This window comes from Schistocerca nitens, chromosome 2 (genome assembly GCF_023898315.1).
Source record: "Schistocerca nitens isolate TAMUIC-IGC-003100 chromosome 2, iqSchNite1.1, whole genome shotgun sequence".
Classification (NCBI taxonomy): Eukaryota; Metazoa; Arthropoda; class Insecta; order Orthoptera; family Acrididae; genus Schistocerca; species Schistocerca nitens.
In genome coordinates, this window is record NC_064615.1 from 1,119,244,126 (window position 1) to 1,119,259,515 (window position 15,390).

Genomic DNA, 15,390 nt, shown 5'->3' on the forward strand with positions numbered 1-15,390 from the left:
GTCGAGGAAGTTCAATGCATTATCTTTTTCCAGCTCCATGGTGAACTGGATATAACTGTTGATGCCAATGAGGTGTTCCAAAAACTCGTCTAATTTCTCGCGTCCGTGTGGCCAAATGTTGTTGTTGCGAAAGGCGGCCGAACTTTCCTTTCTGCTTCTCTGTAGTTCGTTTCTATGCTGACGTCTGTTGAGAAACCGTAGCAGCGTCGACCCATTCCCAGTCCAAAGCTGTGAGTGTTCTTGATAACTGCAGGTGCAAGGCCATGAGAGCACGTCCATTTGCATCCAGCTGTTGCCCTGTGTTGTGAATCCTTTCTTGTAATAATGCAAAGCTGGCACGACGAAATATCCTCCTGGTGGCAGCGGCGTTGATATGATGGGATACCATAGCCAAATTGCCATATATGGCAATGTCACGGGCACCAGTGACGTCACAGCCGGCAGTTAGCGTATATAAGGTCACACCAACAGCCCACTGGCAGTCATAACACTTGACAATGGTCAAGGAGTGCTTGGCCGAAAGCCCGTGTAGTTTTAACCAATTGACGCGGTTGGAAACCCGAGAGCATTTTATTCAATGTTATCGCCGCGAGACTCTGCATTCATACAGTTCTGTAAGAAGTTGAATTGGTATTATATACGTCTTTTATTTCTTCTGTTAGAACATCTCAAGAGGAAATATGTTACATCAAGACAAGCAACATTAAAGATAATCTAGTAAGTAATTCAAAACCTAAAAATTAGTATTAAACTCATCCTGACAGTAAATAGTAACAGTAATTTCAGAAATAAGAACAATTAAATGAATGTAGATAATATTAGTGCAAACAGAGTTTTGGTGATTTACATTTAGACTATGAAGACAGCATAAATAGAGCAATAACCTTGTAATAGATCTATATAGATCTGAATTGAGGTCAAAAGTTACTTTGAGTGTGGACCTGATGCACAATTATCAATGGGCTCTATGGAAGTGGCGTGCTTAGAGTTACTCAAGAGTTTGTTGGTGCAACCGTATGGCACTGTACATGTCACAGTTCTATCAGAACACGGATAATTCTCCACAGCACAAGTAGCAGCAGCGAACTCAGTATGGTAACTGTTGTGTAGTGCAGAACTGTCAACCTGAAATAGTTAAACATAACCACATTTTGTTAAATGTAATACAGCCATACAATATAACCTATATGGTCAGTACTGTCTTCAAACATCCAGGTAACTGATAGAATATCACAGTCAAACATAGAAGAATACGAATTTGTTTCGAAACACAAATCATGTTCATAAAATTACACTTTCCCGGCTTCAGTCACGATTATTTTCCAGTATTTATGAACGGGGCTCATTTTGACTGCAAGCTGCCATCAATAAGGGTGGTATCCAACGGCTATCTGGGACGACTCCAGACACGTCTGCGGCCTGGAATCTCATTGACTGGAACAGAATTGCCTTCAGTGATAAGTTCTGCTTCGGACTGAGCCCTGATGACCAGCAAAGATATATCTGCATATGCTCCAGACAGCGATGTGATACAAACCTGACTATCCCAACCATACGGCCCGACAACCAAGAGTAACAGTCTGAGGAGCCATTTCATTTCATAGCAGGACCTCTTTGGTTGTCATCCATGGCACACTTAAACCACAGATATATGTTAACGATATACGATGCCATATTCCCTTCCCTTCCATGCAAGATATCCCAGGCTTACGTTTTAGGAAGATAATTCCCTGTACACACAGGGAGAGATTCTATCGCTTGTCTTCGTGGTTCTCAAACCTTGCCTTGACCAGAAATGTCACTGGATCTCTCCCCAGTTGAGAATGTTAGGACGGGACCCTCTAACGAACATGAGATTTTGACTACCTAACATGCCAATTGGAAAGAGTTTGGCACAATATCCCCCAGAACAACATCCAACAAGTTTATCATTCAGTGCCAAGCCGAATAATTGCTTGCCTAGGGACCAGAAGTGGACCAACGTGTTACTGACATGCTTAGTCTGTGAAGCTCTTTCTCCTGAATAAATCATCCAATTCTTCAGGAACTGTAATTATTTGTTTGTTTGTACACATACATGATATCTACCGATTTCCGTTCTATTCAGTTAATTCCTTCGTGGTATGTCGTCTTTTTGTGTTAGAGTGTATACGCTTATATGGCAGAAGGAACACAACAACAAACGCAGCACCAGCAATTCACACTTTCTCGCACAGCTTCTGTAACGGCTAAGGTAATTACATGTTTCAGATCCTGAGATAATAAGCATATTAAGAAAACAGATACTTTTGCAGGAGGATATTTACATGAAGTGATAAGTTATAAACTGTGATTATTCAGCATTTATTGATTTATTATAATTTCTCAGATTGTTTTCCAATAAAAAACTGAAAAATAAGCGTGACGGAAGTTGAGAAAGCTTTAAATGTTCCATAATGTAGTGGAAAACATCAATGAATTCCATGGAACGTAAATATTGTTGCTGCTTAAGGCTGATGGAACATTTAAAGCCCTTCAACTCCATCTTGTTTAACTTAAGCATTTCATTACGAGTATTTGACGAAATGTCCGCCAAATGAGTAGTACGATTTCTGTGCTTGTGAAAACGAAAGTTCTTATGCGTATATCACTCACTGTTTTTACCTGATTCACGAGATTATTACTTTCTTTAGTTTATGTAGTAATTGAAACGCTAAGGATTTATCTGTAAGATGAGGTTGCAATAGGATTAACCTACAGAACTCCTTTCATTATAAAATTATCACATTCTTGTGCCCTAGGTTTGGCTGTAGTCAATACCTAGTATCCTTTTAAGATCATGCAAGTGAAGTTATGAGATTGTACAGTGCATTTTAAGAGTAATCTCTTGTTATTTGAAATTACATTGCACTTGTTTTGGTGGTAGTGTAGAGTGGTTTAATACATTGTTGTTGCCTGTTAGGATTACCGGGAGATGGGGGTTTCACCCCATGAGCCATGGACCCTGTCGGTGATGACTTGGCTTGCGTGCCACAGCAATAGAGAGAGCCATTCCGAATGTGTAACAACAATGGACTGTTATCTGCTTAGAGGTCAAACAATCACGTGGGTCCTGAAGAGAGGCCATATTCTTTTTAGTAGTTGTAGGGGAAACACTCTGTATGAGTGACTGATCTGCCCTTGTAACATCAACCAAAATGACCTGGCTACAATAATGCTGTAAACGGCTGAAAGCAAGGGGAAACTAAAACAGAATCAGTTCCCAAGGGCGTGCAGTTGTATCCCATAGTAAAATGATGATGGAATCCTCTTGGCTAAAATGTTTTGCAGGTAAAATAGTGAAAATTTCCGGGAGGGGACTACTCAGGAAAGTTTTATTATCAGGGGGGGACATAATTTGCGATCTACAGGTCGGAGCATGAAACGTTAGATCCCTTAATTGGGCAGGTAGGTTCGAAAATTTAAAAATGGGAGTGGGTAGGTTGTAGTTAGATCTAGTGGGACTAAGTGAGGTTTGGAGTCAAGAGGAACAGACCTTGGGTCAGGGAATAAAGGGTTGTAAATACAAAATCAAATAGGGGTAATGCAGGAAAAGGTTTTATAATGAATAAAAAAAGGAATGCAGCTAACCTAGTATGAACAGCATAGTCAACACATTATTGCAGTCAAGAAAGACACAAATTCAATACTCACGACATTAGTAGACTTTCATATACCAGCTAGCTCTGCAGATGATGAACAGGCTGAGGAAATGTATGATGAGATAAAACAAATTATTCAGATAGTCAAAGGAAACGAACGTTTAATTCTGATGGGGGACTGAAATTCGACAGTAGAAAAAAGAAAAGAATGGAAAAATGGTATGGACTGCGGGAGAAGAATGAAAGAGAAAGCCACTTGTTAGAATTTTGCACACAGCCTAATTTAATCTTCGCTGGTTTAAGAACCGTGAAATGGTTGTATACACGGAAAAGACCTAGACACACTAGAATGTTTTGCATTGATTATATAACTGTAAAGTAGAGATTTAGGAACTAGATTTTAAACTGCAAGACATCTCCATGCGCAAATGTGGATTCTGACCACAATTCATTAGTTATGAACTGGAGATTAAAACTGTAGAAACTGAAAAATGATAGGAAAATAAGGTGATAGAACCTAAATAAGTTAAAGAATGAGAGGCTGTTGAGCATTTGATAGGGGGCATTAGGCAACGATAGACTAGAACAAAGGTAAGGAATACAGTAGAAAAGACAGTTGCGTACCCTTGAGGGATGAAATAGTGAAGACAGCAGTGGTTTAAATATGTATGAAGACAAGGCCTAGTAGAGATTCTTGTATATCACAGGACATATTGAATATAACTGCTGAGAGGAGAAAACAAAAATGCAGCAAATGAAGCAGGCGAAAGGGATTGCAAACGTCTAAAAATGAGATTGCCAGGAAGTCTAAAATGGCTAAGCAGGAATGGCTAGATGACAAACGTAAGAATTTAGAAACTTATTTCACTAGGATACAGTCGACAGGAAAATTAGAGGCGATTGGAGGAATGTGAAGCAGCTCTACCATTGTCAAGAGCTCAGGTGTGAAACCAATACTAAGCATAGAAGGGAAAGCTGAAAGATAAAAGGAATATATAGAGAGTTTATACAAGGGCGATGAACTTGAAAGCATCACTGTAGAAACAGTACCGAATTACCAGGCTGATAAGTCATGGCTGCATAACACAAACACGAATTCTTTACAGAAGAACGGAAAAACTGTTAGTAGCCGATTTCGTGGAAGATCAGCTCGGGATTTCGCAGGAATGTAGGACCTCGCGAAGCAGTACCGAACCTACGACTTAACTTAGAAGATAGGTAACGGAAATGAGCGTTTGGCGTCATTCGCCGGGAGGCCCCTTACGGGGCAGGTCCGGCCGCCTTGGTGCAGGTCTTATTACATGCGACGTCACATTGGGCGACCTGCGCGCCGTATGGGGATGAAATGATGATGATGACAACACAACACGCAGTCCCTGAGAGGAGAAAATCCCCGATCCAGGAATCGAACCCGGGCCCTTAGGACGGCAATCCGTCACGCTGACCACTCAGCTATCGGGGCGGGCAGAAGATAGGTAAAGGAAAGGCAGACCTACCTCTTTATCAACTGTAGACTTTTGACTGGAATACTCTGTTTGATATTTTGAAGGTAGTAGGGGTAAAATACAGGAAGAGGAAGCCTATTTACGCCTTGTACAGCTACCAAATGACAGTTATAAGATTCGAGGGGCATGAAGGGGAAGTTGTGTTTGAGAAGGGAGTGAGACAGGGTTGTAGCCTATACCTGTTGTTAGTCAATCTGTACACTGAGCATGCAATAAAGGATGGCAAAGAAAAATTTGGAGTAGTAACTAAATTTATGGGAGAAGCAATAAAAATTTTATTTTGATGTTTGCTGATGACATTGTAACTCTCCAGAATGAGATTTTCACTCTGTAGCGGAGTGCGCGCTGATATGAAACTTCCTGGCAGATTAAAACTGTGTGCCCGACCGAGACTCGAACTCGGGACCTTTGCCTTTCGCGGGCAAGTGCTCTACCACCCTTTTTTTTTTTTTTTTAAATCTCATTTTGTTCGTTTTTTCGTTCGTGTCATTTGCTCGGTGCGGACATCGCAAGACACCCGTTTCAGTTCGTTATTGATCCATTAACTAAGTTTTTTTTATTACAGAGGGCAGCTAACCCTTACCATCTGAGCTACCGAAGCACGACTCACGCCCGGTCCTCACAGCTTTGCTTCTGCCAGCACTTGCCCGCGAAAGGCAAAGGTCCCGAGTTCGAGTCTCGGTCGGGCACACAGTTTTAATCTGCCAGGAAGTTACACATTGTAACTCTGTCAGAAACGTCAAAGGATTTGGAAGAGCCGTTGAACAGAATCGGTAACGTCTTGAATGGAGGTTGTACGATGATAATTAACAAAAGTAAAGCAGATATAATGGAATACAGTTGAATGAAATCAGATGATGCTAAGGGAATTAGATTAGGGAAGAGTCACTAAAAGTAGTTGATGAGTTTTACTATTTGGCCAGCAAAAATCTGATAGCCAAAGTAGAGAAGATATAAAACGTCGACTGGCAGTGGAAAACAGTGTTTCTGAAGAACGGAAATTTGTTAGCATTGAATATAGGTTTTAAGTGTTAGTAAATGTGTTCTGTAGGTATTTGTCTGGGATGTAGCCATGTACGTATGGAAGCGAAACATGGGTTAAAACAGTGTAGATAAGAAGGCATACAGGCTCTTGAATTGTGGTGCTACAGAAGTATACTGAAGATTAGATGGGTAAATCGCGTAACTAATGAGAAGGTACTGGCGAGAAATGGTGAGACAAGAAATTTGTGGCACAGCTTGACTAAAAGAAGAGGCCCGTTGATATGACATATTCTGAGACATCAAGGGATCACAAATTTAGTATCTGAGGAAAGTACTGGTGTACAGGAAGACCAAGAGGTAAATACAGGAAATAGAATCAGAAAGATGTAGGTTGCAGTTATCATCTGGAGATGAAGTGGCTTGCGCAGCATAAAATAACACTGCGAGTTGAATCAGACCAACTTGGAACTGAAGGCCACTACAGTATACAATCAACAGAACGATCAACAGTAAACATGGAGTAATAGCGGAGTGTAACATTGCCTACAGTTGCGACACTCACTGCTGTGAAGATTGTTACCATCTGATAGCTGAAAAGCCGGCCGCGGTGGTCTCGCGGTTCTAGGCGCGCAGTCAGGAACCGTGCGACTGCTACGGTTGCAGGTTCGAATCCTGCCTCGGGTGTGGATGTGTGTGATGTCCTTAGGTTAGTTAGGTTTAAGTAGTTCTAAGTTCTAGGGGACTGATGACCGCAGCAGTTGAGTCCCATAGTGCTCAGAGCCATTTTTTTTTTGACAGCTGAAATGGCACTAGCCTTCCTAGAGAGGAGAAAGAATACCATATAATTAAAGTTTGTTTCTATCCTTCTACTTAGTTAAGGAAATAGTAATTATATTTTGTGTTCCAAGCATGAGTAAATTGTCGAAAGACACAATTTATTCACGAAAAAATACTTTCGAATATATTCATAGCTGCACCTTACTCCGCTGAAAGGAAGAGAATATGTGGGGAAAACGAACACGTGAAACTTTTCTTGTGAGCTCTGATTTCTCTCATTTTATTATGATGATTATAGATACAGATGGGCGCCAACAAAACACACTGGTGTCCAAAATTAAAGCAACAAATTGCTATTTCCCTGTCCTTTGTCTAATTCACGTTATAGTCATACAAATTGTCAACAGATGTAGCTGCACGCCAGCAGTGACGTCAGGGCACCTATAAAGTGGGGTAGTGTTTGCAGGGTCGTCCCACACCCACAACCGCTGTGTACACAGTCACAGACGGTGCAGCGTGGCACAGTGAATACGCCTACAGACTCTCTGCTGTGGAGGGCCACAGGAAGAATGGAAGCGGGAGAGTCGTAAACTGTGTGGCCCGATGGCTTAAACTGAATCGTTCTTGTTGTAACGGTGACCGGAACGGTCGCGGGGTTGAAGTGATGGAAAGCGCGGCGGGACCGGCGGTGTGGCCCGTGAACAACAACACAACGGAAGAGAACGGACACGACCAACGAAGGACAGAACGAACAACAACACGATCGAAACAACGGAGTCACAAGAAAGCCTAACAACCACGTCCACTCGCACACAGAACAAGAAAGTAAATAAGCTGTCTAACACGAGGCGATGTGTCCAGAGACGTACGCAGGGTTAGCCTGGCTGGCTGAGCGAGAGGCAGGCGCGTAAGTATTCTACCGGGGGCGTCGCTATTGGCAGCTGGAACCATGTGTTCAACTGTGGCGCCGCCACAGCTTATGGCGCGATGGCGCAGAGACTTCTAGGGGTCTTCGACGTCCATGACGTCTGGCGGGGATTCAAATTCCGCGTCACGCGCTACCAGATCCCTCCCCCCTGAAACTTGCGCGTAGGGACGGAAACACCCCGGACAGTGCCGAGGTGGGCGGCAGTGGGAAGAGGAGCTGGGCTCATCAACAGCTATTGGCGGGGAGGAAGGGACGCCCTAGGTATCCATGACAACCGATCCAGAGTCCAGGGCGGGGGAGGGAGCCGCCGATCCACCCCGAGGCGGAGAGGGCTGGCGGCAGACCCTCGGGGAGACGGCAACCGGGGGCAGGGACGGTGACTCGAGGGCCACGTCTGTATCTGAAGGGAAGAGGCAGCGGCGCGAGACCCGTGTTGGCACGCGGGCGGAGCTGATTGTAATGGCGGCGCTCCAACCCTTTCGACGTGTGCACCGACGTCACTCGCCGCCCATGGACCACGACGACCGTGGCGGGTGTCCAACCCCCCTTGCGCCCGTACTCGCGGGCCCACACGGCCGTGCCAGGGGCATACCGCTGCGAGGGCCGGGAGTGGCGGTGGTAGGAGGATGGCATCAGCAAATGGAGCAGGGTCCGCGGCTGTCGTCCATGAAGGAGCTCTGCCGGACTGCTTCAGTCAATTGGCGTAGTGTGATAGGTGTTCAAAAACAGGGTGAGGGCCGACTTGGTTGGAGATGTGTCGATCACCTTAGTCAACTGGTGTTTAAAAGTGCGGAGAAGCCTCTCCGCTGCACCATTGGACCAAAGGTGGAAAGGGGGCTACAGAAATATTTGATACTGTTGGCCTGACAGAAGTCGTGGAAGGAGGACGCCGTGAATTGGGGACCATTATCGGAGACCAACATGTGTGGCAGGCCCTCAATAGTGAGAACCTGGGCCAGGGCCATGAGTGGTGGCTGCCATGCAGACAACATATGGGTATCCGGAGTAGGCATCAATGATGAGTAACCATATGGACCCCAAAAATGGGCCCGCAAAATCGATATGGATCCGATCGCAGGGACAGCAAGGCACAAGCCAGGGTGCAAACGACTGAGGGGAGCTTGCCCGGTGACGCACACAGACAGTGCACCCACGGACCAGGAGCTCCATATCGCCATCAATGCCAGGCCAATACACATGCTTGCGAGCCAAAACTTTCATTCCGGACATACTCCAGTGCCCGTGGTGTAACAAACCGAGCACCATAAGCTGTAATTCTGGAGGGATGACCATCTGATGGGCATCCGACTCTGTGGCCAACAGAAGGACATCATCGACCACAGAGAGCCTGTGGGACAGGTGGCACCAGGGGTTGAAATAGGACTGCATCTGACGAGTAACATAGGACGGCCACCTGTGGACCACGTGGTTGAGAACCTGCAGCAACACAGGGTTGCGGCGGGTAGCCGCAGCAATGTGAGCAGCCATAAGAGGCAGACCGGCCAGCGCAACACGGCGGCGGAATCAATGTGAAAGCAGAGGACTTGCTGTCGGTCAAAGGCAGGATCGGGGCCTGCTGGGAGATGTGACAAAGCTTCCGCGTTAGCATGGTGGGCGGTGGGTGTAAAAACAATGCCAAGCGCTGGAGACGTTGAGCTGTCCGCTCTGGAAGGTGCGAGTGGTGACCAAAAAGTGTAACCAAGGGTTTATGGTCCGTCAGGAGGGTGAACTTTGCCCCAAAGAGATAGGTGTGAAATTTTTGGACAGCGAACGCGATCGCCAGAGTGTCCTTTCCAATCTGGGAGTAGTTCTGTTGTGCTGGGGTCAACGTCTTGGAGGCATGTGCGATGGGCTGTTTGGAGCCATCGGCATCCTGGCACAAAAGGACGGCCCCAGTGCCATATGCCGATGCATCAGCCGCCACAACCTAGGGGCCATCCGGAGAAAAGGGAGTAAGACAAGGGGCGGACTTGAGCATCGCTTTTAAACGGAGAAAAGCCTGGTCACAGGCAGGCGTCCAATCAAAAGGTACCCCTTTGTTACGCAAGTGATTGAGGGGTTGAGCAATGGAGGCAGCCAGGGGCAAAAACTTTAAGTAATAAGTAACCTTGCCCAAAAACACCTAGAGTTCAGATAAGTCCTTGGGACGAGGAAGGGCCTCAATGACCGCAACACTACGACCTGAAGGGCGAATGCCATCTTTGCTAATCCAGTGGCCTAAGTATTCCACTTCCGGTTGGAAAAAACAACACTTGTCCAGCCGACAGCGTAAACCAGCAGAGTGCAGAGTGTGAAATAAGGCACTGAGGTTTTGAAAGTGTACCTGGCGGGAACGCCCGGTGACCAAGATAATTCACACAGGCAGGGATACGCTGCGTAGGCTGATCCAGGTATCGCTGGAAAATGGCCGGCGCCGAATAGACACCAAAGGAAAGGCGCTTGTACTTATACAATCCGAAAGGCGTGTTGATAACCATGATGTTCTGAGATTCGGCATCCAAGGGCAACTGGTGGTGTGCCTCAGCCAGGTCGATTTCCCCCGGAAAGCTTGGCAAGAGGGTCTTCCTGTCGGGGAGTGGGGTAAGTGTCAATCAGGGACTGAGCATTGACAGTAGCGCCGAAGTCCCTACACAGCCGTAGGGACCCATTGGGTATCCGTGTGACCACCCGTGATATCACCTACGCACTGTAAGTTACCGGCTCCAGCACGCCAGCGGCCTGGAGCCGATCAAGTTCCTGCTTGACCGCTGGTCGTAAGGCCACTGTAAAGGGCTGGACCTGGAAAAAGCGGGGCTGTGCATCCGGCCGTAGGGTGATGTGTGCCTGAAAGCCGGAAGCACATCCGAGATCCGGTCCAAACAACGACGCAAAAGCGGAGAACAGATCGACCACGTCCTAAGAGGGAGCAGCCGTGGAAACGACCTTAACTTCGTCGGAAATTGAAAAGCCCAACAGTTGAAACGCATCCAGGCCAAAAATATTCTAAGCCGACGGATGGTCGACGACAAAGAGGGTAAGGAACTGGGAAACATGCTTGTACGTCGCCTGGACGACGAACTGCCCATGAAGGAGAATGGAACTATCTCTGTAGGCAACCAAATGGTGAGAGGGAGGCGACAATGCAGATGAGCCCAGCCAGGTAAATGTCGTCATATTAATTAGGGAGACGGTGGCCCAAGTGTCGACATGAAAACTGACATCCTGAGTGAAAATGCGGAGATTGAGGAAAAACTTCCTCACTGACGTAGTCCTGTGGGACGACCGACTGCAGAGCATGGACTATATCTTGAGGCCCAGGAGGGGCTGGACTGGAGCGAGTCGAATGACTACTACAAACATCGGATTTGGCCCTCCTTGTTACACAGTGTGCACGTTTTCCAGCGGTGGGGACAATCAGCCCGCGAATGGGCAGTAAAGCACTGTGGGCAAGAGGGAAGTGGGTCGCGCGACCGGCGACGAGGAGTGACCGAAGGCGCCGATGCCATAGAGACGTCGGACAACGAGGAGTTCCGACGGCACTGGCCTCTGTCGGCCGGGCCACGTCGATGTCACGAGGGCGGAGCCCGTCGTAACGCCGTGATCGCCGCCACCTGCGGTCGCGCCATAAGACGCTCGTTAGCGGCTTGAGCAATTTCAAAGGAGTGGGAAATGTGGAGAATCTCTTCCAAGGAGGGATTGTCGAGTTTCAACACCGCAGTGCGGACCTCAAGATCGGGAGCCAGCTGAATCACCACATCTTGGATCAGGGAGTCCGCATACGAAGACTTACACTGCTGACTGGTGCACGTAAAATCGCATCGACGGCTGAGACCCAGCAAGTCCGTGACCAGGAACGATGCGATTGACCAGGCTGTTTATGGTACTGGTGGAACTCCAGCCGAGAGGCGACCACGTGGTAGCGTTGGGAATAATAGTTTGTCAGCAAAAAGGCAGACCTCCTGGAAAGAGAGAACCACAGGATCGGACAACCGTGCCAACTTGGGGAGAAGAAAGAACGTGTCCGGGGAGGCCGAAGACAAAAACAACAACCGCTGAAAGGAGTCGTCCGTGACTTGAAAAGCCGTGAAATGATGATGTTGTTTCAGCCGATGTAAGTAGGTTTCCCAGTCCTCTTTAGAGTCATTAAAGGGTGGAAACGACGGCCGACGTGGGAAAGCATCGGACACCCGAGGACAAGGAAGCTGTTGTGGCAACACGTCCCGGGCATCGACTTTGTCCGTTAGCAACTGCAGCGACTTTTGTAATATGTCTAACTGGAGCTGCTGCTGCTGCATGAGCTGCTGCTGTTGCTCCAGCAGACAGACCAACTTCGCATCCATACCAAGAACGACCACCGTTTACCTCGTCGCCAAAATGTTGTAACGTCTACTGGAACGGTCTACATCTACATCTACATCCATACTCCGCAAGCTACCTGACTGTGTGTGGCGGAGGGTAGAGCAGTATTCAAGCAGTGGGCGAACAAGCGTACTGCAACCTACTTCCTTTGTTTTCGGATTGCATTTCCTTAGTATTCTTCCAATGAATCTCAGTCTGGCATCTGTTTTACCGACGATCAACTTTATATGATCATTCCATTTTAAATCACTCCTAATGCCTACTCCCAGATGATTTATTGAATTAACTGCTTCCAGTTGCTGACCTGCTATTTTGTAGCTAAATGATAAGGGATCTATCTTTCTATGTATTCGCAGCACATAACACTTGTCTACATTGAGATTGAATTGCCATTCCCTGCACCATGCGTCAATTCGCTGCAGATCCTCCTGCATTTCAGTCCAATTTTCCATTGTTACAACCTTTCGATACACCACAGCATCATCTGCAAAAAGCCTCAGTGAACTTCCGATGTCATCCACAAGGTCATTTATGTATATTGTGAATAGCAACGGTCCTACGACACTCCCCAGCGGTACACCTGAAATCACTCTTACTTCGGAAGACTTCTCTCCATTGAGAATGACATGCTGCGTTATGTTATCTGGGAACTCTTCAATCCAATCACACAATTGGTCTGATAGTCCATATGCCCTTACTTTGTTCATTAAACGACTGTGGGGAACTGTATCTAACGCCTTGCGGAAGTCAAGAAACACGGCATGTACCTGTGAACCCGTGTCTATGGCCCTCTGAGTCTCGTGGACGAATAGCGCAAGCTGGGTTTCACACGACCGTCTTTTTCTAAACCCATGCTGATTCCTACAGAGTAGATTTCTAGTCTCCAGAAAAGTCATTTTACTCGAACATAATACGTGTTCCAAAATTCTACAACTGATTGACGTTAGAGATATAGGTCTATAGTTCTGCACATCTGTTCGACGTCCCTTCTTGAAAACGGGGATGACCTGTGCCCTTTTCCAATCCTTTGGAACTCTACGCTCTTCTAGAGACCTACGGTACACCACTGCAAGACGGGGGGGCAAGTTCCTTCGTGTACTCTGTGTAAAATCGAACTGGTATCCTATCAGGTCCAGCGGCCTTTCCTCTTTTGAACGATTTTAATTGTTTCTCTATCCCTCTGTCGTCTATTTCGATATCTACCATTTTGTCATCTGTGCGACAATCTAGAAAAGGATCTACAGTGCAGTCTTCCTCTGTGAAACGGCTTTGGAAAAAGACATTTAGTATTTCGGCCTTTAGTCTGTCATCCTCTGTTTCCGAACCATTTTGGTCACAGAGTGTGGACATTTTGTTTTGATCCACCTACCGCTTTGACATAAGACCAAAATTTCTTAGGATTTTCTGCCAAGTCAGTACATAGAACTTTACTTTCGAATTCATTGAACGCCTCTCGCATAGCCCTCCTCACACTAAATTTCGCTTCGCGTAATTTTTATTCTGTGTAGGAATATAATATGAGAATTAATAAAGCAAACACAAAAGTAATGGCATGCGACAAAGAAGATGAAGTGAAAGTCCAAGTTCATGTAGGCAATGAACTACTTGAACAAGTTGATAAATTTACTTAACTGGGCAGTAATATTACCAGGGATGGAAGGAGCAAGGCAGAAGTGAGAAGTAGAATAGCTCAAGCTATTAACAAGAAGAAAAACATATTAACATCTAAGAGCATCAGCCTTGAAATCAGGAAAAGATTTTTGAAATCATATGTGTGGAGTGTGGCATGTTATGGGTGTGAAACATGGACTCTCGGGACAGAGAAAGACCAGAAGCTATATTCTTTTGAAATGTGGTGCTATAGACGCATGCTCAAAATAAAATGTATCGACAAGGTCACAAACGAAGTGATTCTGGAAAGAGCAGGTGAGAAGAGAAGCTTCTGGAGTTTCATTGTTAAAAGAAGAGTGCAATTTACAGGCCATCTATTAAGAAATAAAGGACTCCTGAACACAATCATACAGGGATATGTCGAGGGAAAAAGACCAAGAGGAAGACCAGGACTGAGGTACATGGATCAAATCGTGAAAGATGTGGGATGTAACACCTATAAAGAAATGAAGAGAAAAGCTGAAAGACGCACAGAATTGAGACAAGCTGCCATTGTAGCTGTTGCAAACCAATCCTTGGATTGACCACTACAGAAGAAGAAGAATTTTTGTTTGTCTGCGAATCTTTGGCTATGTTTATGTTTGCTGTGAAGTTCCCTTTGATTCCGCAGCAGTTTTCTAACTCTGTTGTTGTACCACGGTGGCTCTTTTCCATCTCTTACGATCTTGCTTGGCACATACTCATCTAACGCATATTGTACGATGGTTTTGAACTTTGTCCACTGATCCTCAACGCTATCTGTACTTGAGACAAAACTTTTGTGTTGAGACGTTAGGTACTCTGTAATCTCGTGGGGTTGAAGTGACGGAAAGCGCTGCGGGATCCTTGGAGTGGCCCGTGAACAATCCACGTATACTCGTACATAGAACAAGAAAGTAAATAAGCTGTCTAAGGCGAAGCGATGTGTCCAGAGACGTACCCAAGGTTAGACTGGCTGGCTGAGCGAGAGGCAGGTGCTTAAGTACTCTATCGGGGGCGCCGCTATTGGCAGCTGGAACCACGTATTCCACTATGACGCCCTCACACTAAATGCGGGCCAGGAGGCTCGCGCCGCCACAGCTTACGGCGCGATGGTGCAGAGACCTCTAGGGGTCTTCTACGTCCATGACGTCTGGCGGGGATTCAAATTCCGCAGCGCGCGGTACCAGAATTCTGTTGTTTCTGGGATGTGGTGACATTTATAGAGACTGAAACAATATCCCAAAGAGCAGTGTAGGGCCGACCACGTGTGTCATCAGAAAGAATGGACGGTTATTTGGCTGTAAGGGCACGGCAGTACTGCCTTAGTACTGCATGGCAACTGGCATCTCACGTCGCAGCATGTTAGAGATCTGCTGTCTGTTTACCTCTGGCATGTCTTCACAGAAGGTAACGTAGAGCCATCAACATTCCACTTGGACGGTCGAACGGAGCGCCAATGTTCTTTTCACAGATGAGTTCCGATTTCGCCTGGAGAATGGTTCTCGACGGATTCGCATCTGGAGGGTACATGAAACACGATTTCTGAACCCAAACATTGGGGAAAGAAAAGAAATGGTTCAAATGGCTCTGAGCACTATGGGACTTA

The 15,390-nt window shown here is 46.3% G+C and overlaps 1 protein-coding gene across 1 annotated transcript in view; it reads right to left on the minus strand.

The window, feature by feature from the left end:
* Positions 1-660: 660 nt before the first annotated feature.
* LOC126234806 (fatty acyl-CoA reductase 1-like) overlaps positions 661-15,390 on the minus strand; it is a 215,054-nt gene continuing 200,324 nt past the window's right edge. The window contains exon 9 of the mRNA XM_049943553.1: positions 661-1,125. Coding sequence (XP_049799510.1) covers positions 1,032-1,125 — 94 coding nt within the window. The 3' untranslated portion in view covers positions 661-1,031. The remainder of the gene's footprint in view (positions 1,126-15,390) is intronic.